At 54.0% G+C, this 23,035-nt stretch overlaps 1 protein-coding gene across 1 annotated transcript in view; it reads right to left on the bottom strand.

Annotated features, from left to right (window-relative positions):
• Nucleotides 1–18,909, bottom strand: part of ALDH1B1 (aldehyde dehydrogenase 1 family member B1) — a 119,219-nt gene extending 100,310 nt beyond the window's left edge. Inside the window, 1 exon segment of the mRNA XM_089323582.1 lies at nt 18,842–18,909. Within this exon segment, the coding sequence (XP_089179708.1) occupies nt 18,842–18,909 (68 nt within the window).
• Between the last annotated feature and the right edge of the window lie 4,126 nt (nt 18,910–23,035).

The following is a 23,035-nucleotide window of genomic DNA, read 5'->3' as shown; positions in this document are numbered from 1 at the left end:
AAAATGCCTCAGGGACACACCAGTGGTGTTTGCCAGACAAAAAGACAGGCCCAGGGCTGCCTGTGCTGTGAATTTTACAGACAGTTGGAAATCTGTTACCGGAGAATGGCAGGGTTCTTGTCTTCGCGCAAGAAAGAATTCAGGCGTGAGACAGAGAGTAGTGGAAAGTAAAATAGCAAGGTTTATTAGGGAAGGGACATCCATAAGAACGAATGGGCACCTTTCCAGACAGAACCAGAGAGAGAGTGCCCGGTCGCTCAGACTGGGGAGAGCGAGGTTACATGGTTGAGTGGAGAGAGTACACCTGAGCAGGCCAGGCGGGCGGCTCAGCACAGAGGCAGAGGGCTGACAACCAGGCAAACCCCCGGTTGAGGCCGGGGTTTTTAAGGGGATGGGTCTTGCCTTCCCGCCTCTGCTCCTTCTGGAACAAAGGACATTTTGGATGTAAATATGAAAAATTCCTATATGAGTTTTCCCCCTGAAGTTATCAGACAGGAGGAAGCCTGGCTGGCATCGCACATCCCCGGTTAGAGGAACGATGAGCAGGACCCCCTGGAAGATCTGTAGGATGTTTGAAGTGCAGATACTGGGCTGCACCTGGAAGGTTATCAGGCAGAAGGGGTGGGACCCCCACCTGGAAGGTTATTGGGATGACTTTGAGATGCATATGCTGGACCTAGATGTCAACTCTTTAGGCCTTTGTCACATACACATAAGCTCATATCTGACTTCCTACCTAACAAATCCATTTCTCTTATGAAATCTTCTGATTTTTAAAGGTTGGAAAGTAACCCAAAATATTCCAAATAAAATCCAAACCAAGCCATTGTAGAAACCAAATAAACTTGTCAGAGGTCTCTCTCTGTGTTCCAGGGAAAGTGGTTTATTACCTCTGGCCAAGGCCAAGGTCAAGGTCAGCAGGGCTTATGGTTGCTCACAACTGGTGCTTACAGACTCCCCTTCATGACTCGCCTTCTCACATAGCCAAGACCCTCTCTGCAGTCCCTGCTTCCATACCTTAGTTCATGCCACTGGCATACGTGAGACACCTGTCCCACCTCTGCCATCCCCATTGTCCAAATCTGTGCAGGGCTTTGTGACTCTGCCCCTTGGACACTGGCCATGCCTTTCTCTGTCCCTAACTATTTGAGTTCCCATCCCCAGGTCCCTGCTGGACTGGGCACAGCACTGTTGGACCCATCTCTGTGCCCCCACCCAGGGTCCCCACAGAGCCAGCAGCACTAGCAAGGGTGACAGAACCAGCCACATTCCTCTCTTCTGAGCAGAAGGATGGATAATTACAGGCTGGCTTTAGCAATCTGCTATGCATTCACCCCTCGGGGTGTGTGAATTGCTGTGAAATTCTTATCGAGGGGAAAGCAGAGAGAAGATTTAAAGGAAGGAGCAAAGGAAAGAAAGCTTTTGTAAGCCCCGGTGGTGAGAACCTTTGACCGGCAAGGGCCCAGCCCTTCCGGAACCTGACTTTGGGACAGATGCCTTCCCTCTCCAGATACCAGGGCCCCTCCTTTGTAAAATGAGAAGGTTCCGCGTGGCAGCCAGAGCTGGGCTGTCTTGGTATTTAGGGGTCCTGGTCAGTTGCAACCTCACAACCCCCACTTCCATGCCTTCGCTCATGCCGCTGTCAGGCAGAACCCCCCCCACCCCCCCACCCCCCCGCCACCGCCATTACTCAAATCCCCCTGAACCTGGGCTGCAGAGGCTGCAGGACTGGCTTCTAGTCTCTCTCTCTCTCTCTCTCTCTCTCTCTCTCTCTCAGGGCTTCCAGCAGGGAGAAGGCTAAGCTAGGAGTTGCCTCCCAGAACCTATGACAATAGCTGCCTCTGCTGGCCCTAGAAGTGATGCCTTGATTGGGGTTCTTGCGGGCCAATGAAGATGCTGCCTCAGGGCAGACCCCAGACCCAGCCCAGAACTCCAGGGGTGGAGGGAGGCAGGGCTGAGCGCAGGGACAGGGCCCTGAACAGGCCACTCAAACTCCCCGAGCTGTACTCTGTCCACCAGCAAGATGTGGCCCGGTTCTGTTGAATAGTGGTGATCACAACATTAAAGAAGCCAGCACAGACCTTGACACACGGTAGGTGCCTCGATCTGACATGCACCTGTCAGCCTTCGGACACAGCCCGGGCAGCTGTGCAGACACCAGGAATGGGTGGCAGGGAGGCCCCAGGCCCACCCTGCTTCAGCCCAGCAGGACGAGTGGCATAGAGCAGGAGATGCAGCAGGGAGAGGGGACGCTGGGCCCCGTGGCGGACGACCTGAAGTCCCTCACTGCGTGTCAGGGTCCAGGCGTCTAGGGGGCTCCGGCCCACCTGCTGTCTCCAGGGTCTGGAACCATCCTGTGCCAGCAGATAGGGGTTACAGGTGCTAAGACCCAATGGACTGGCCCTTTCCGGGGCAAGGACTAGCAGCCCCTGAGGTAGGGCACTGGGCAGAGTGAAGCTCGAACCCCCAGTTTACACGTGGGGAGCACGGGCCCGCAGCCAGGAGGTGAGCACTGAGCGTCCTGAGTCTCTCCTGGGCCCCAGCACCTCCCAGCAGAGGACAACGGGCGGCAGTGTGGGGTGACAGCGGGAGGCACACAGACCAGGATCACTGTGAGTGCGGGCCTGACACTGCCACCTCCAGGCACCCCGCTCACCAGTGCCGTGCACTGCCTGCCTTCCATTCAAGTGCCGCAGGCCTCAGTCTAAACGCCTGCCTTTGTTTTTTAAAATCTGAGCTCACACGTTCCTTGAGCTGGCTTCTGCTCACTCTCCCAGGTATAGCTCGTTCCACTGCTGTTCCTTTGAGTCCTGTTGCAGTACCCGGGACATAGCAAGGTCTCTATATGCACGTTATTAGATGGACACGTTCAGTCTGTTTTCAGCACGCTCTCCGGCTGGGTCTGTGCCGGATGCTGCAGACCCAGAGATGCACCCGATTGCCCCCGTCTTGCCTTGGCCGGCTGTAGATTCCTCACCTTAGCTGCTGCCACACCTGCCTCTCTTCACTGGGGGCTCTCTGAAGGCAGCCCCCCCATACTACTCAGCTCTGCTCCCCACGCACGTGTGACAACTCAGAGCAGGGACCCAGAGACGAGAAGGTGACATTCTACCTCGACCACAGACATTTTGACCTGGATGGAAAGTCAAAAGCAGAGTAGCCAACGAGCTAGACCTGCGGCGACCTCCCGCCGGCTCCTTCCTCTGCGCCCGTCACTCTATTTACAGCCCGGTCCCTCTGCGTCTCACCTAATGTCTTCAGGAACTGGTGCACGGTCCCCACCCCCACCCGCCGCCAATGGGGCAGCTTAGAAACAAAGGGAAGTTCTCAGTCGTTCACCCACCGGGTGGCAATAATCAGCATAAAATGCAGTTGACGAGGGCTAAAAGGCCAGTTGGCGGACACTTATTGACGAAACATTGGCCAAAAAATCAAATCTTCTGGACACAATGTTGACTTGCTCAACCCGGTGCAGGAAATATAGGCTTGGTCAAATTAGCAGCCCTAAAAGGAAAACCACAATGGTAGATGTTAGCATGAGTAAGTTAAAAAATGACACATACACACACACACACTCTCTCACAGAAAATCATACATATGCACACACACATGTACACACTCACAGAAACATATATATGGATGCACACACATACTCACACACACAGAAAATTATACGTATGCACGCACACACATACCACCCACATACACATCCACATACCAAAAAACCTGACAGGTAAACCAAGTCTTTTTTTTTTTTTTTAAGATCTGAAGCCAGGAGCCAGGAGCTTCTTCTGGGTCTCCCACACAGGTGCAGGGGCCCAAGGACTTGGGCTGTCTTCTACTGCTTTCCCAGGCCATCAGCAGGGAGCTGGATCAGAAATAGAGCAGCCAGGACTCGGAACAGCACCTATATGGGATACAGCGCTGGAGCTGGAGGCTTAACATACTACGCCACAGCACCAGTCCACGATAAACCAAGTCTTGATGGTGAAGCCACAACCTTGGTTGACATCATTCCAGTAAGATTAAAGTGGGAATGGGTAGACTCGAGATGGGGGAAATAAACCAAAGAAAGGGACCAAAGCAGTCAGTTAATTTTACGGTGCTTGCTTTGAACCCTAACTTTTCCATGAAAGCTAACTGGTGTTGATGGAATTCTCAGATGTTGCTTCCAGCAGAGACAAAAGCCTGGGCGTGGGGTGCAGTCGGGGGGACATGGATGAGTGGGCTTAGCTTACCTGTCTGTGTCTCTTTCCCACCAGGCACCGTCAGCTTCCCGTATGCCGTCCTGTTTCCTTCTGATTTGTAATGTCTTACCAGTGGTTTTGTACTTCCAAAGCAGTTGAGTTTTTACACTAATCACTACCTCCCTAATCAATTAATGAGACTTAAAAGGTCATTTATCATTGGAAATTGTAACTTGACTCACCAGAGCCCTACATGGGCCCATAGATGTGAAGGAACTGCATCCTACATTGATAATTGTACCCAAGCCTTAATGAGATTCTTATTAACATATACATTATTAATTAGACCATTAATGCAGATGTCATTTTGAGTCACACCAGGATTCCCGATGGCTCGTGTGGTTATTAAGCCTTGTTAATTTGCACAATGAATTAATATTATATTAAAGGCTCTCTCCACTGTGTATACGAAATTAAACGCTTACTTTCGACATCTCACCCGCAGCCTCCACGCCTCCTTTTCCAGGAGAGGAGTGAGAAGGAACTGTTTCAGTTCTAAGACCCCAGAGCTTCTGGTCTTACAAATTTGAGGGCACTTCAAAGATTTGTGAAACGGGATCAAAAGGGGTTTATTTTGGTGCAAAACAATTTTGAAATCCACATGCAAAGAGGGAGACTTCAAAAAGTTCATGGAAAATGCATTGTGAGAAAACTATACTTCAAAATTTCTTTGCACCTAAATAAACAAGAACCTTTTGAAGTATTCTCACTGGGGCTGGCGTGGTGATGTAGCAGGTTAGGCTGCAGTCTGTGACACTGGCATCCCCCTGGTTTGAATTCTAGTTACTCCACTTCTGATCCAGCTCCCTGCTAATGCTCCGGGGGAAGCAGCAGAGGATGGCCAAGTGCTTGGGCCCCTGCACCTGTGTGGGAGACCCAGGAGAAGCTCCTGGCTCCTGGCTTCTGCCTGGCCCAGCCCCAGCCACTGAGACCACCTGGGAAGTGAAGCAGCAGATGGAAGCTTTCTCTCTCTCTCTCTAACACACACACACTCTCTCGCTCGCTCTCTCTCTTTCCTCTTCAAATAAATAAATAAATAAATATTTTTTTAAAATTTAAAAAATAAAGTACTCCCATATGTGTCCTGTGTATTGGAAATACTGGTTCTGTTTTCTTGGACTGACTGGGAACTGATTAGATGACTATGCCATAATTCACTTGAGCAGTCCCCCATTTCTGGACTGGTTAGCAACACGGCCCCTGTTTCAGGCAGGAACTACACTTCCCAGCATAGTGTTGCCTGGATGGCTCCAGGATGGAAATTACCAATGAGAAGAACCCACGCAAAATTTGGAAGTGGGGAGCAAAAGGGGAGCCACGGTCCCTGGGAGGGCGTGGCAGCCAGACATCAGCGCACCACCAGGCATGGCGGCCGCGGCAGCTGCAGAGGCTTTGCAGGCCTCCCCACGAGCTCCCGTTCCACAGGCCCACCTCAGTGGGCAGCACTCTCTGGTCTCCCACAAGCTCACCTCTCCCCTCTGTGCTCCTGGCACCCTTTGACTCTCCCCTCTTGGAGCCACACTCACAGCTGCTCCCGGGCTCCTGTACTAAACCCTCCACTCCTGTGCTACTTGGCTCTGTTTTCCTGACCCAAACCACTAGTTGTTCAGAGCAGTAGATCCTTAACAATGCAAGAGTGAAATTCTTTTACTAATATTGGCATCAATGGCTCTGCTGCTGGGCCATGGATTTCTGTAGCACCAAGGGGCACAGCATTTTCTTCAATTGTCACCTGGAGTCATCTGACATCAGGCACCTGTAGAAAGAAAATCAGGTGGCCAACCAGCTGCTGCAGAAAAACGTGGCAGTGGGCACGCAGCTGAGGACTGCGGGCTGAACTAGCTACTGCTGACTGTGCTGGAGGACTTGAAAACAGAACATGGTGAGCTCAACCTTGAAGCTCCCAACTCAAGATAGAGTCGAGATAGACAAGGCTTTGGTGACCTCCCTGAGATAATCCTTGGGTTCAAGGTCACAGAACCCACTGATCCGACTAAGCTCCTCTTCACCCTGAAAGAGCAGGCCTGTTGCAACAGTGGAGTGGCCCCTTGAACACTCAGTGTGGTACCAGCAGGGTGACAAGCCTTGCAGGACCGGGGAAACGTCCTATAGAAGGGACATTGCTCTGCCCCAGTGACCAGTACAAGCTATTGCTTCTTCTCCCACAGCCAAGACACACGGGTGTGGGAGTCGCCCGGAGGTAAGAGAAGCGGCTTGTGTCACCATCACCCGGAATGAAGCACAAGCGACAGTTTTGCTTCCATCCTCGTGACCTTGGGCTCTCTTGAGAAGTCACTGTTGTGCTGTCTGGGAAGCCACGACAGAGGACCCACGGACCTAAAAGCCAGGATCCCACCTGACCGCTGGGGACAAAGAGGTGAAGAAGAAGGCACTGTGCCCACGGGGGTGGTTGCCCTGATGGCCAGGGGGGTAACGCAGTTGCTGCTACACACTCGGGGCAAGCAGAAGTCTTTCCGGAATTCAGAAGAGTTTTGTCTTGCTACCGTCGTGGAAAGCAATGACGCGGCTTAGTGACACAAACTTTTCAGGAAGACAGATCTGATTATCCCATTAGACCAGGAGCCTAACCGGCGAGGTGCTTGCTGAGAGCAAAACGGGTCAGAGGGAGGAATGGAGGGCAGCCCAGAGGAAACCGGAATGTTCTGGAAACTACACACACAGGCGCTCCCGCTCTGCAGGGGTCCCCGTCTCATTGTATGATCTTTAAAGCAGCAGGTTCTGTGAGGTCACCTTTCAGAAATATTTGCAGTGCAGCTAGCCGGGCCACGGTTTTGCCAAGCCTCACCCACCGAGTGCCGGGGGACACACAGCTCTGTCCTCAGTGGCCTGGCTGCTAACCCGCATGACATCCTAGTGCAAATTAGAACAATTCATCGCCTCCCTCAGAAAGCTTGAAATGAATACATTATCTCTTTCCCCATAATAATTGCTATCACAAAGTCATTTTGTATGAAATAAATAAAACTGTAGACCATGCAAGTACATTTGGAATTCATGCAGTTTTGCACGTTGGGTTTGTGTACCATATGTGTATCACATGACATGTTTTAAATAGAGAACGTGAACTTTTATTTACTTATTTATTTATTTGACAGGCAGAGTGGACAGTGAGAGAGAGAGACAGAGAGAAAGGTCTTCCTTTGCTGTTGGTTCACCCTCCAATGGCCGCCGCGGTTGGCGCGCTGATCTGATGGCAGGAGCCAGGTGCTTCTCCTGGTCTCCCACGGGGTGCAGGGGCCAAGCACTTGGGCCATCCTCCACTGCACTCCCGGGCCACAGCAGAGAGCTGGCCTGGAGGAGGGGCAACCGGGACAGAATCCGGCAACCCGACCGGGACTAGAACCCAGTGTGCCGGTGCTGCAGGTGGAGGATTAGCCTAGTGAGCCACGGCGCCGGCCCGAGAACGTGAACTTTTACTAACAATTAGGACACAAGCATTTGTTGTCAAATGATTAAATATGTTGCTGGGTATCTTCTGGGCCTTACATCCTTTTGGCCACTTTTTAAAAATAATTCTTCTTTATTTTTGTTGTATTTGAAAGGCAGGCAGACAAGACAGGGATCTCCATCTGCTGGTTCACTCCCCAAATGCCTGCCGAGAGCCAGGTGAAGCCAGAGCTGGGAGGCAGGAGTTCAGTCGGAGTCTCCCACAGGGTCACCAAGGCCAGGTGCTCTGGCCACTACCTGCCACCTCTCCAGGTGCACCTTAGCAGGAGGCTGGAATCGGGAGTGGAGCGGGGCTCAGACCTCGTGGGAGTAGGGTGGGACCGTCCAAGGGCCACCTGTCCCTCAGCCATACTTTGGCTCCAGCTGTGTGCAAGGGTGGCCTGCGAGCACCTCGCTCAGCCATCTCCACTCACTCAACGCGTGTTTAGTGCTCTGGTCCTTTCTGCCACACAGGACATTCTGACAATGAGCAAACTCTGAAGGACACGGAGTTAACGCCCCACAGGGCCATGGCACGAGTGGAGAAACACTTCCTCCCATGGCCCCCACGGCCCCCACAGGAGGGCAGTCTGAAGTGCCTCACTCCCAGCTAGAGGGAGTCAGGTGCTCCCAGCTGTAGCCAGCTGCATAACCCAGGGGGACTTTTCTGGGCTTTTCTTCTCTTTCCACTTCCTTGGGACTGGTTTTCCGAAATGCACCTGCTACGCCCATGCCCCTGCCTCCTCCTCTGTGTTTTAGGGAATTGGAGCCGAGCACGGGGCTCACCCACTTTATGATCACGTTCATGCTCACTTGCTCCAATGGCTTGTTCTCCCTAGAAAGGCTGCTGGATCTTACAAATATTTAGATACATTTTTATCTCAAGAAGTGTGGGGAGCAGCCCGGACTGGACTGAGTTACTGGAATTAAGACTTATTCTATGCATCTGCTCTCCCACAATATGGTGCTGGGAGAGAAGTAAACAGCTTCCGCACAGCTGCCTCCAGTTCAACCAATAAACTGTAGGACTTGCTCCTGATTGGAGAGCAGCGTACTCGGCGTGTGGGCAGCCGAGTTGGGATTGGCGGAGGAGGACTATAAAGGAGGAGAGAGACGGCATGCACCAGGAACATCTAAGGGGAACATCTAGCTGAAGGAACACCTGTGCAGCCCCCGAGAAAGCCGGCCGGCGGTGTGCCGCTCCCCTGCGGAAGTGGGGAATGTGGCCAGGGGGAGCTGCCCTTCCACGGAGGTGGAAGGGATAGTAGCCAACCCGGGAAGAACCAGCAGCAAACCCGGGGAGGGCCGAGCAGACAAAAGAACAGCGCAGGGTCCTGTGTCGTTCCTCCACGAAGAGGGGGAGCGACAAAGAAGCTATGCTCTTCATTGGCAACCAAATTTGGCAAAGCTGAAGATATTATAAGAGCTATAAACATACTAAGAAATTTGCAGGGGCCGTTGCTGTAGCGCAGCTGGTTAAGCCGCCACCTGTGACAGCAGCCTCCTCCATATGAGTGCTGGTTCAAGTCCCTGCTGCTCCACTTCTGATCCAACTTCCTGCTGATGCACCTGGGAAAGCAGTGGAAGATGGCCTAAGTGCTTGGGCCTCTGCCACCCACATGGGAGACCAAGATGGAGTTCCCGGCTCCTGGCTTCGGCCGGACCTAGTCCTAGCTGTTGCGGCCATTTGGGGAGTGAACCAGTGTATGGAAGATCACTCTTCATCTCTCCACCCCCCCACCCCCGTAACTTTGCTTTTCAAATAAATATTTAAAAAGAAATGCATTCAGTAAGTTATTGTTGCAAGTGGATAGTTAACCATCAACAGGAGAGTTTGGAAAACAACTTTAAGTTTTAGCTCCTCGCAAGTGGATACCCCATGGGCAGCACAGCAGTCAAGTTCAACTGTAAATCACACAGTTACAGCAGTCCAAGTTCATCACAATGTTTCAAATTCCATGTGTCATTTAGAAGAGTGGAAGACTAATTGTTTTCAGCATTGTACATCTTAATTCTAGCAGTAATATCATTGACTCTAATATGTTTAAAAGGAAATAGGCGTTGGTACCGTGACACAGTGGGTTGATCCTCTGCCTGTGGTGCCGGCATCCCGTTTGGGCACCAGTTCGAGTCCTGGCTGTTCCTCTTCCCATCCAGCTCTCTGCTGTGGCCTGGGAAAGCAGTGGAGGATGGCCCAAGTGCTTGGGCCCCTGTACCCATGTGGAAGACCTGGAGAAGATCCTGGCTCCTGGCCATTTGGGGAGTGAACTAGCAGATGGAAGACCTTTCTCTCTGTCTCTCCCTCTCACTGTCTGTAACTTTACCTCCCAAATAAATCAATAAAATATTTTTTAAAAAGGAAAGTTATTTTGAAATTGTATATGGGTCATAATTGTGTGGATTACAAAATTTATGGTTAAATTGATCTTCTGGCTTCTCCCCTCACATTCCCTTCCTTAGAGAAATTGGTATCAATGACCTTCAATTTGGCATCTAGAATATGTTTTTCTTAAACATCATTTTTTAATTTTTATTCAAATGGTTTTTACATCCTTTGATTTTTTTTCAAAGGCATTTTGTTTGTTGATTTGGTTCCTAGATTTTTTTAAACTTATACTGCTAATTTTACATAAAACAGCATGTCCAATTAAAAGAAACTTAATTTTTTTAAAGATTAATTATTCATGGGGCCGGCGCCGTGGTGCAGTAGGTTAATCCTCCGCCTGTGGTGCCGGCATCCCATATGGGCGCCGGTTCTAGTCCTGGCTGCTCCTCTTCCAGTGCAGCTCTCTGCTGTGGCCTGGGAAAGCAGTAGAAGATGGCCCAAGCCCTTGGGCCCCTGCACCCGTGTGGGAGACCTGGAAGAAGCTCCTGGCTCCTGGCTTTGGATTGCACAGCTCTGACTGTTGTGGTCATCTGGGGAGTGAACCAGCGGATGGAAGACCTCTCTCTCTGTCTCTGCCTCTCTGTAACTCTGTCTTTCAAATTAATAAAATAAATCTAAAAAAAAGATTAATTATTCATTTGAAAGAGTTACAGAGAGGCAGAGGCAGAGAGACAGAGAAAGGTCTTCCCTCTGCTGGTTCCCTCCCCAGATGGCCGCAACGGCTGGAGCTGAACTGATCCAAAGCCAGGTGCCAGGAGCTTCTTCCAGGTCTCCCACGCGGGTACAGGGGCCCAAGCACTTGGGCCATCTTCTACTGCTTTCCCAGGCCATAGAGAGAGCTGAATCAGAAATGGAGCAGCCAGGACTCGAACTGGCACCCATATGGGATGCCGGCACTGCAGGCAGTGGCTTTACCCACTATGCCACAGCACTGGCCCCCGAAATTTTTATAATAAAATTTTTTTCTATTTTTCAGAACCATGACATTGTTTGCAAAGAAATTGGCACCCTGAGACATGGCACCCTGATGCAGTGTACAGCCTGAATAGCTGCACATGGAGTCCTTGGACAAAGTACCTTCTCAGCCTTTTAAGCCCTCTCTGTCCTGGCACCAAACTACATGCATGTGCATCCTGCAGGCCTGCAGCAAAGGAAAGGCTGAGACGGAACGAATTCTCTCTCTCTCTCTCTCACTCTCTCTCTCTCTGGCCGCCCTTGAGCTGTGGCATCAGCCTCCTGCCTTCAGCGCCAGACCCAGACTGGAACGGCCAGCACTGGCTCTCCTGGGTCTGCAGCCTGAGGCTGTGGTCCTGACACTTTGAAACCTCCATAACCACAGGACCGCGGGAGCCAATTCCTTAGTCCCACAGAGTAGCACACACACTCTCTCCCTCTCCCAGAGGCATATGAAGGGTCCTCACAAAGCTCACAGATAATGTCCGTTACGAAAAAGCTTTGCATGGATTTCAACAATTCTTTGCACCCAAATAAACTTGCCCTGAGTTCCATTTTCCATGGCCGTTTGGACGCTCTCATAGGCTCCCCTTCCAGCGAAACACCAGACACATATGTGCTGGGAGCCACCACGGAGCCCCATGTGTCTTCCTCACCAAATTGTGAACTCCCTGGTTTGTACACTGCATAAGGGTGCAGAGGGGTGCCGCACGTGGCGCTCAGTACTGGGGCTGACCGGGGCTAAGTCTCGGGGATGCACGTGTGCACCAGCGCCTGGAGGCAGCGAGATGAGAGAGGCAGAGGAGGGGCGGGGGTCTCAGGGGAGAGAGTCCATCTAGCGAGGGGATCCAGGCAGAGGAGCAGCACGTGACGGGTACCAGGATGTGAGCAAGTCTGGCCCATGGGCCACTACGGGTTATCTGATGCAGTGGGGTAATAATAGACCCCAGTGACACATCCCAAAGCCTGGGAGTTGCCATGCTACCCTGAAATCAATGGGGACCCTTGGACCGGATGTAGACAGCAGAGTGGCATGGCCGGATGGGAGTTTCAGAAAGTCATCCCAGCCTGACCCACAGGCCCTGGAGCCTGAGCCAAGCAACATGACCCTGAGAGCCAGGAAAGGTGACGAAAGGGCACCGGGGTCACCGAGATCTTTGCTGAAACATGTCCTGGGGGCCGGCGCTGTGTCGTAGCAGGTAAAGCCGCCACCTGTGACCCCAGCATCCCATGTGGGTGTCGATTCTAGTCCTGGCTGCTCCACTTCCAATCCAGCTCCCTGCTGATGTGCCTGAGAAAGCAGCAGAGGATGGCCCAAGTGCTTGGGCCCCTGCCACACATGTAGCAGACCTGGATGGAGTCCCAGAGACCTGGTTTGGCCTGGCCCAGCCCTGGCTGTTGCAGCTGTTTGGGGAGTAAACCAACAGATTGAAGATCTCTCTCTCTCTCTCTCTCTCTCTCTCTCTCCTGTAGCTCTGCCTTTCAAATAAAAGTTTAAAGTAAATAAATCTCTAAACATTGAAGCATTTTCTGATCCTGCATTTCCAGCAAACCCCCAGTGCTGTTGAGACCACTGCTCCTTGGGCCACAGGCAGCTTGAGGAACCAGGGAAAGAAGCCGACTCGCGGCCCAGCCTGGCGAGCTGTGCATTTACAGATCGCCCCCTGGGCCCCAGTTTCTCCCATGGGCAGGACTGAAACCACTTCCCTTGGGTCAGGCCTGCCCACCCCACCCTGTGCGCACAGCGGAATCAGACGCTCCGTGTCCGCAAGTGGAAGCAGGGGTCAGCGGCAGATGGCCAGGTGGTGACAGGGTTATGCGTTTCCCCCAGCTTGGTGATAAGCATTCAAGGAACACATCAGGGCAAGATGTGTCCAGCCCCACCCATGCAGTGCCCAGCTCCGCCCTTGGAGAGGGACAGCGGTGAACCGAGACGCATCCCCCGTGGGGGGACAGGATGGGGGAGGGTCCAACTCAGGGAGGACCTGGTGGCTGAGAGAGCCGGAGAAGCACAAGCTCCAGCCTCAGAGAGGCTATCGCAGGACACTGGGGCAGGCGTGATCTGCAGTACCCAGGGACTGAGCTAAGGCACACACAGGCGGGACCTCAGCACGTGACACCTCACTTCCTTGTCGAAGGACAGATGGCCACAGCCGAGTCCCCTGAGTCGGCGCTGAGCCCCTGAGCAGCAGGTGCACCAGGCCACATGGCAGACAGCTGAACGGGTGACCGCTGAGCCGGGCAGGTCTCTCACGCGTTCCTTCATCTCACGAGGCCCCATCACGGTGAGCGCGGAAACCCCGCAGTCCCGTTGAGCCCAGAACCCAGCCAGAGGTCAGCTTCTGTGCCGTGATCAAGGGCCAGTCATATTTTCACACTGCCTGTTCCTATCCTAGCACTTCCCACCCCGCGCTTCAGAGAAGCCCTCCCTGGGCCCGGACTCGGGTGTCACAGCCTGGGCCTTGGCCCCTCGCTGGCTCCATGGCCTTGGTGCTGTTGCTTCTGCTCCCTGGACCCCAGTCCTGGCGCTCAGCACTCTCTGCCTGACTCACTGCCAAGCCAGTCACTAGGAATGCAGGTTCACTCAGGGTGAGAGCCATCTTTAGGCTGCTGGTGAGCCCCAGGCCCTAAAACATAGTGAGTGCTCCACAACCAGGACTGGTAAATCCAGCTAGCAGAACTGAATTGAGGGGCCGGCACTGTGGTGCATTGGATTAAAGCCCCGACCTGTAGTGCTGGCTTCCCATGGTGGCACCAGTTCGAGTCCCAGCTGCTCCATTTCTGATCCAGCTCCCTGCTAATATACCTGGGAAAGCAGTGGAAGATGGCCCAAGTCCTTGGGACCCTGCACCTACATGGGAGATCCAAAAGAATCTCCAGGCTCCTGGCTTCTGATCAGCTCAGTTCCTAGGGGTTATAGCCATTTGGGGCATGAACTGGTGAATGGACGACCTCTCCTTGCCGCCCCCCCACCCCACTCTCTGTGGCTCTTTCAAGTAAATTATATATATATATATATATATATATATATATTAAAGAAACTGAATTGAAGGGACAGAGTTGCAGCACAGTGAGTTAAGCTGCCACCTGCTATGCCTGCAGCCACTAAGAACCCTGGTTTAAGTCCCAGCTGCTCCACTTCCAATTCCAGCTCCCTGCTAATGCACCTGGGAAAGCAGCAGAGAAGACGGCCCAAGTACCTGGGCCCGTGCCACCCACTTGGGAGACCCAGATGGAGCTCCAGCCTCCTGGTTTCAGCCTGGCCCAGCTCAGGTCATAGTGGCCATTTGGGGAGTGAACCAGGAAATGGAAGCTCCTGCTCTTTCTGTCTCTCCCTCCCTCTCTATCTTACTCTGACTTTCTTTTTTTCTTTTCTTTTTTTAAATTTGACAGGTAGAGTTGTAGACAGTGAGAGAGAGACAGAGAGAAAGGTCTTCCTTCCGTAGCCGCTACAGCCGGTGCTACGCCAATCCAAAGCCAGGAACCAGGTGCTTCCTCCTGGTCTCCCATGTAGGCACAGGGGCCCAAGCACCTGGGCCATCCTCCACTGCCCTCCTGGGCCACAGCAGAGAGCTGGACTGGAAGAGGAGCAACCGGGACTAGAACCTGGTGCCCATATGGGATGCTGGCGCCGCAGGCAGAGGATTAACCAAGTGAGCCACGGTGCCGGCCCTCTTGCTCTGCCTTTCAAATCAATAAATACATCTTTAAAAAAGAAGAAGTGGGTTGAATTGTGGCACAGAGCTGCAGAACATGGGGTAGATGCAATCCACATGCCCGAGGCCCAGCCTCTCCCCCCGGCCCTTCCTTCCCTCGCTCGAATTGCCTACTGAAGCCACAAAGGGGCTGACCAGAGCTGTTCTTCCTCACAGGGGACACTGTCTCGGCATCGTTGTATCTGTCTTAGAAAGTGCTAGTGCTTTGTGTTTGAGACACACCTCTCCCTCCAGCTCCACACCCATTTGGCCTCTGCCCACCCACATTCTCCTGATAACTCCATCACAGGACACACCCAGCCCACACCTCCCCACCAGAGCTATGATCCACCTGGGACAGGGACATGCACCACGAAGTCACGTGTGCCCATCCCCCAACCTGTCCCTCCACCCATACCTGGCCTCCCCAAGAATCACCAAACCCGGGGGCCTTCTGCACACTCCCCACTTAAAACCAGAGCCAGAAAACACTGGGCTGACGGCGAGGCCGAGGCAACTTCAGCTGGCTGACAAGGTCACAGCAGAAGGTCTGCCTCAGCGAGGCGTGAGAAGGACAGCTGCGGTCCTCGTGGTGGTTTTAGGTTTGTTGAGAACAAAACTCTTCGTAAGAAAGCCGGAGCTTCCTGGGGGCCCCGCTAATGACTGCTGTATTCCTAATTTCAGGGAAGAGCGCTTAGTCTCACAGTCCCCAAAATGTCCATTATTAAAGCTTTAATTTAATATGTGCAACAGATACAACAATGGTTAGGGTGTCGAAACTGTGGAATAGATCTAGTGAATGTTTAGTTAAGTGCAATAAAGAAATTAAAGTGTTACAGAAAGAACTACAAAAGGGGATACATTTAAAAAAGGGTCTGCTTTGAACGTGGGGCTCCTAGTGCAGATTAGATTGGGAAGGTACTGTTCCAGTTTGTGTAGCCAATTTCTGCGTAGTTCAGCAGCACGCAGACCTTGGCATGTGTGGGCAGCCCATTGTCTCGCACCTGTCTGTGATTGTAACCCATGCTCTGAATATGCCCTTGAAAATCAAAGAAATTGTAATTTTTTAAAAAAATGGACAACAGGCATGCTACTGTGAGCAAAAAGAGTCATTATGCGGCTTATGATATAAAAACAAAGCCTGGTGCTCGAGAGCCAGCGCCCTGCCATCAGCCTTGTGTGAGTGTGTCTCTCGTGTCTTCCTCCACCGACGCCTCCCGCACTTCCGGGAACCCCTGCACCTGCTGGAGCTGGACTCCACAGGCTGACTCCTGAGAGAGAGAGAGTCACGAAGGATCCCGGGGCAGTATTATTTTTTTTTTTTAATTTATTTTTTTTTTTTGACAGGCAGAGTGGACAGTGAGAGAGAGAGAGACAGAGAGAAAGGTCTTCCTTTGCCGTTGGTTCACCCTCCAATGGCCGCCGCGGTCGGCGCGCTGCGGCCGGCGCACCGCGCTGATCCGATGGCAGGAGCCAGGAGCCAGGTGCTTTTCCTGGTCTCCCATGGGGTGCAGGGCCCAAGCACCTGGGCCATCCTCCACTGCACTCCCTGGCCACAGCAGAGGGCTGGCCTGGAAGAGGGGCAACCGGGACAGAATCCGGCGCCCCGACCGGGACTAGAACCCGGTGTGCCGGCGCCGCTAGGCGGAGGATTAGCCTAGTGAGCCGCGGCGCCGGCTCCGGGGCAGTATTATTTTTACATCGGTAATAAACTCCATTTTTGCAAGCTTAGAATAATCATTTGAAAAAGACACAGTGCCGAATTGATCTGAAAGTGCACTTTTCAGCAGAGCACACAAATATTTGCTGAAACGGCCGGATTATAAATTCCGTACTCATCACTGGTTTCTGAGATGCAGCATCCTCTCCCGGCAGGCTGGCCTCGCCTCGCCGCCGGCAGCCAGCCTGGACCAGGCTCTCCTGCCTCGAGGGGTAGCGCGCCGAGGGTCGGGAGACCCAGCTTCTTCTCCCCCACCTGTGGATTAAAGCATCAGAATGCAGATGCCCAGGCCTTGCTGACACAGTCGCTCAGTGTTTTGAGCGGCTTCCAGTGCTCCCGCGGCAGGTACAGCACCCCGAGGGGTCCTTCCGGGACAGTCACCCCCTCCTATCGGATGCTCAGCGTGGGAGGTGCCTGGAGCAGCGGCAAACCACAATTCTGTCCGTGCTCAGAACCATTAAGGAACACACCAGCTAGCCCACTGCCTGGGACAGGGCGGGGGTGGTGGCGTTGATTTATAACAGGCACTAAAGCATCCCTGGAAATACAGCAAAGTATATTCCTCAAGGATGCTCCTCAGAGATCCCAGTACACATGGCAGAGGAGAATTCGCTGATAACCTGCAGGGTCTGGCAGCAACACACAGCGCTGCCTTCCACGCCAGCTGGCGAGCCACGGACACCACTCCAGCTGAGGATAACAAAGCAAGTGCGCTTGGGTGCAGGGAGCACCTGGGAACCGAGGCAGAACCAGATTAGAACATGCGTGGTGGCCAGGACCACACCCAAAAGCCATCACAGAGCAGAGTATCGAGGACTCCGCCACCGGCCCCCAATCACACGGCGGTGCTGCAGGCGCTGGGCCCTGCATGTCACCGCCCGCCCAGCTGTCGCCCTGGTGTTAGGAGGCTGGGATCTGCCGCTGCAGTTTCTGTGTCGCTGGAGCAGACGGGCCGGAGTGCGTGTGGATAGGAGTGTCCAGGCTTCTCTGCCTTCAGTGAGTGGCAGCCCTGCCCTCCGTCCCAGCACAGGCAGCGCGTCCAGATGCCAGGACGTCTCCAAAGGACCAGTGTCCATCCGGGAAGACTTGCCCTGCTCTTACCTGCCGGGCACTGGTGTTACAGCATGGAATAATCAGGGCTGGCGCTGTGGCACAGCTGGTAAGTGCACCGCCTGAAACACCAGCATCCCATATGGGCGCCAGTTCGAGTCCCGGCTGCTCCACTTCCAATCCAGCTCCCTGCTAATGGTCTGGAAAAGCAGTAGTGGGTGGCCTAAGTGCTTGGGCCCCTGACACCAACGTGGGAGGCCTAGAAGAAGCTCCTGGCTCCTGGCTTCAGCCTGGCCTAGACCCAGCCACTGAAGCCATTTGGGGAGTGAACCAGCAGATGGAAGACTTTTCTGTCTCTGTGTTTCCCCTACAGCCCCACACCCATAACTCTGACTTTCAAATAAATGTTAAAAAAATGAACATGCTAACCAAACTCAAAGGCAGAAGTAAATATCTCAAGACCATTGAGAGAGGATTAGTGTTTGCCATTCGCTATCCCTTCTCTTTAAACAAAGAGGCTTCCATGTTGAAGCTGAGTTAAGCCATTCGCCCGCCCAGAGGGTCATCTCCATGTCCTAGGACCCAGCCCTGCCTGATCGTAAGGCCAGGAAGGAGCAACCAGACCCCAACCAAGGCCTCTCTGCAGCTGCGGTTCTGTGCCCTGACGGCCACAGCTGCAGCAGGGGGAGCTGCAGGGAGAGTGGGGCGGCCCTGAGGCCGAGGACGTGAGGGCGGACACTTTCATCAGTGCCTTGTACCCGGATGCCCCGTGAGGGTCGCCTGGGTCTAGGAGTGACACGGTTGGACGCCCCCACACCCCTGCTCATCCATAGCAATCGTCTGCAGATGAAGTTATGGGGGCCCAGGTTGTGGGCCTTTGGCCAGTAGTTAAGAGTCCAGTGAAGGTGCCCGCATCCCACATCAGAGTGCCTGGGTTTGATTGCTAGTCCTAGCTGCTAACTCCAGCTTCCTGCTAATGCTCACCCTGGGAGGCAGCAGCGATAGCTCAAGTCACTGGGTCTCTGCCACCCATGTAGGAGGACCTGGATGGAGTTCCCTGCTCCGGTCCTTGTAGGCATTTAGGAAATGAGCCGGCAGATGGGAGCTCTCCCCCTACCCCGCCCTTCCAACAAATCTTTAAAAATAATTAAAAAAAAAAAATACAGTAGCCCAAGGTGGGTCACAGAGCGAGTGAGCAATCAAGCAAGCACCCTGTCTGCCTAAAGCAGAGATTGTGGGGATCCCGGCAGGAGCAGACTGCGCCCCACTTGCAAACGTAGCTCGGGAGCAGCTTGGAGCATGAGTCAGCTTTTGCTGCTGCCCCTGCACGCCCGACACTCACAGCCTCATCTCCCGGCTCGCATCCGCGTCCGCTGTGGGCCTGCTGTGGCGGTTCTGCGCCATCGGCATTTCGAGAGCCATACAGGAGAAGAGCGCCTGACTCTGGGCCCTACCGTAGGAGGGAAGGAGCCAGAACACCGCAATGTGGCGCACAAGCGATCTCTGGGTGCACATGGACTGTCACGGGACAAGGGGCCCCAGACTGCGCGACCTGGTGACACCCGAGCTGTGCCCGTGCACTATTTGCATGGTGATGAAGTCACGGGACAAAGCCCCTCTCGGACTATGCCACCGTTATTAGGCTACATGACCCTGCCTGACAGCTTCTTCTCACTTCCCCGGCTCCCTAGTGCTGCAGCAAGTCACGTGACCACATCTGATGTGGGTGGAGCGGGGAAATCATCGTCTTCTCACAAGCAGGCCAGGAAGTGCTGAGAGAACAGTAGCCCAATCCATCTCAGAGCTGTCCCCAACCCCTCCCACCGCCTCCATCACAGGGCTGTCCCCAACCCCTCCCACCGCCTCCATCACAGGGCTGTCCCCAACCCCTCCCACCGCCTCCATCACAGAGCTGTCCCCAACCCCTACCACCACCTTCCCCTGGACAGGTGGCTCCATCTCGACTCCCCCCCACCCCACCCTGTCTTTGTTGCCTGCACCAAGGCCCTTAGAGATAACTGGTCTCTGTGGAGCACCTGCTGCCCCTGTTATTTTTTTTTTTTAAGATTTATTTATTTATGTGAGAGGCAGAGTTACAGAGGGAGGGAGAGATAGAGAGGTCTTTCATCTGCTGGTTCTCTCCCCAAATGGCTGCAACAGCCAGAGGTGGGCCGATCCATAACTAGGAGCCAGGAGTTTCTTCTAGGTCTCCCACGTGGGTGCAGGAGCCCAAGGACTTGGGCCACCTTCCACTGGTTTGCCAGTTCATAGCAGAGAGCTGGATCCGAAGAGAAGCAGCTGGGACACAAACCCGTGCTCATAAGGGATGCCAGCACTGCAGGTGGAGGCTTAACCTGCTACACCACAGCACTGGCCCTGCCACCTGTAATATTAATTATGTCCATTTCACAGATGAAAAAAACTGAGCCTTAAAACAGTGAATGACTTGCCCTGGGTCTCACACATAGAAGGCAGCAAACCAGATCAGAGTTGAGGTTTGCCCAACTCCAAGGCGAGTGTCCTGCCCCTGCCACTGCCACTGCCCCTCACCCTGGCTCAAATCCCTGCCTCCCCAGCCCCGTGCCCATGTTCACAGCCATGCACGGGGTCGGCCGCAGTTGGAATGTCACAGCCGCAGGACGGTTTCCCTGCCCGCCAGCTCTAGCTGCTCCTTAATCCAGACCCACAAAGCCGACCCTTGAGCTCCCATTGCCAGCCGCAGAAATGAGGATGAATGCGATTGTCAGCAGCTCCTGCCTCTTTGTTTTTTAATTTACTTAGAGCTGGGCAGCAGAGATGGCAGGAAAGGAAGCAGATGGCTCAGTGTGACAGATGGGATCTTATCCAGTGACACAGGACAAGGTGAGCAAGAGACAGCACAGGCTCCGTGCGAGAGCGCGCTGCGTGAGCTCCTGTGCACGGCGGCTGCTCCTCCAGCCCGCAGGCCCCGCGCCTTCACCCAACAGTGGGGCCACGGGGGCTGGGAGAGTGAGACCAGCCCATTCTGCTCGCCCACGCAGCCATCCACAGGCGGGCGCGAGAAGCCACAGTGCACTGGGGAAGGCAGCTCACGCCCCAGCTCTGCGAGGCCCCCTGGGAGGGAGGGCAGAGAGGAGACAGCTGGGACATGGGGGTCTTACCCTGGGACTCGGCCCACATAGCAGCCTTCAGAAAGGACAGGGGGTGAGCATGGGACGGGCCCTCTGGTCCTCCCAGACACATGGCTGGAACCTGATGATCCAGGCACAGGCAAAGGTGGCCCGCAGGAGAATGGGGGCCGGGCAGGGGGCAGGGGCTGGGCCCGGCGGCTGCAGAGCCTGGCGTAGTAGAATGAGAATCTGGAGTTCCCAAGGGGGCAGGCGGTAGGGAGGGTGGCCTTCCCAGGAGGGAGGGGGAGAAGAAATGGGGACCAGAAGCTTGGAGCCTGTACTGCAAAGTGCACGTGTTGCTTTGTTTGGGTGAGGTCAGTGTGTTGCTGCAAAAATAGCAAAAAGGGCTGCATTTAAACTTTTACATTTATTTATTTATTTATTTGAAAAGCAGAATGAGAGAGAGAGGGAGAGAGAGAGAGATTTTCCACCCACTGGTCCACTCCCCAAAGGCCAGCGCTGAGCCAGCCTGGAAGTCCACCAGGATCTCCCACGTGGGTACAGGGACCCAAGCATGTGAGTCATCACCTGCCACCGCCCAGGTGCGTTAGCAGGAAGCCGGATGAGGGAGGAGTGGCCGGGACGCCAACCAGGCACTCCCATATGGGATGTGGGTGTCTCAGGTGATGGCTTACCAGTGTAGGAAACCAACATGGGTGGGGGAAAGATGATCCAGAAACAAAGGAACTCAGAGCCAAAGGCGAGCCTGAGAAAGTCCTCTGGGGATTTACAGAAATCTCAGGAACCACTAGGGTTGCCTCAGAACAGAATGAGAACTTCGAATTGAACACCATAAAAGGCCACATTTGAGGGGCAGGCCTACGGCACAGCCCTTAAGATACCACTGGGACAGCCACGTCCTCTATCAGAGTATTGAGTTTGTCTCAGTTCTTCCCCTTCCAATCCAGCTTCCTGCTAACACTCCTGGGAGCCATCAATGACGGCTCAAGTGCTGAATCCCTGCCACCCACATGGAAGACCCAGACGGAGTTCCAGGCTCTTGGCTTTGACCTGTCCTAGCCCCAGCTATCTCAGGCATTTGAGGAATGAGCCAGTGGATGAAAGATCTTTGCCTCTCTCTCTCTCCCTCTCCTCCCCTTTCAAATAAAATGAGAAATAGTGTTTTAAAGGCTGTATTTGGGATACACAATTTTGAAAGCCATTTGGTGGGCAAGATGGGAAAACAGCTCTCTAGCACCAGACTGCAGAGCGGGCAGGATGAGGTCGAGCAGATGCAGGGAGGACCCCGCTCCATGTCCCATCCACAATCATGTGCCACCCTCACCTTGACCTTGGAGAACGGAGACGGTTATCTCTCCTATTTTACAGTGAGGAGGGGACTGAGAGACCAAGTGGCTTGCCAAGGGCCACCCAGCACGTGTGAGGAGGACCCAGGATTTGGACCCCATCCTACCCAACCCTGAAAGTGAGCTGCTGTCCCTTCTCCCATGAAACACGGTCGCATTCAGATGTGCTATGCCTGAAAGCAGAAGGCTGTCTTTGTCCTCGCTGACCATGGGCTTTCTTACCGCTCCCACGGGAGCCACACAGCAGGCACACTTGCCACTTCTAGAGACCTCAGAGGAGGCTCCTGGGGTGCAACAGAGGCACCGTATCCCCTCCAACGAGCAGCCAAAGCCTTGAGCCACAGGCCCCAGAGAGAAGAGCAGTGAGCTGACCCCAGCGTGTCCTGGCTCCCTGTTCAGAGACGGGACCCAGAGGAGGGCCCGCTAACAGATGAGCTAAGATGAGAAGGGGGTGCCCGGGAGTCCCCTCTAGTCATATGGGCTCCTGGGGGAGTAAGAACTTCGGGGTCTAACCCACTAAATGTTCTAAAGCCAGGCTCTGGCACTAGACCAGGGGAGCCCCAGAGAGGAGCCAGGCAGGGGCGCCCTGGTCTCCAGGTCCCTCTCTAGCAGGATCTTGGCAGGAAACAGAAAGCAGCACCCAGTGCAGGGACTTTATGGAAGGACCACGTGCAGAGGGACAAGCAGATGCCAGCAGCTGTGGTGGCCATTGCCACCCGTCAGCCGGAAGGGGCAGGGAGGAGAGTTGGTGCCTAAGAGGCCCAGTGGGAGGTGACGCTGTCAGGTACTGCGATCACAGAGCCCCAGAGCCTGCCAGGCCATGGCACCAAAGAGGAAGGGTGCAGGTAAGAAGCATGCTGGCATCTCCCCACTTCTGCTGGCTGAACTCCCACGGTGCCGCCCGTGGGCTGAGCCTAGCCTGAGTGAGGCCCAAGGTCCAAGGAGCCCAGATGGTACCATCCATACAGCTGAGCCCCTGAGGCCCAGAGCAGGGCAGAGAGAGTTCCAGAACCACTCAGGCGGGTTTTTAAGTGGAGGAGAAGCAGCCAGCCCTGGAACAGGCCCCTTGGATTTTTCCTA

This window comes from Oryctolagus cuniculus, chromosome 1 (assembly GCF_051225735.1).
Source record: "Oryctolagus cuniculus isolate XC-2025 breed Fujian yellow rabbit chromosome 1, ASM5122573v1, whole genome shotgun sequence".
In the NCBI taxonomy this organism is placed as follows: Eukaryota; Metazoa; Chordata; class Mammalia; order Lagomorpha; family Leporidae; genus Oryctolagus; species Oryctolagus cuniculus.
Note: the sequence above shows the minus strand (reverse complement) of the source record. Positions and strands in the feature narration are given on the sequence as shown.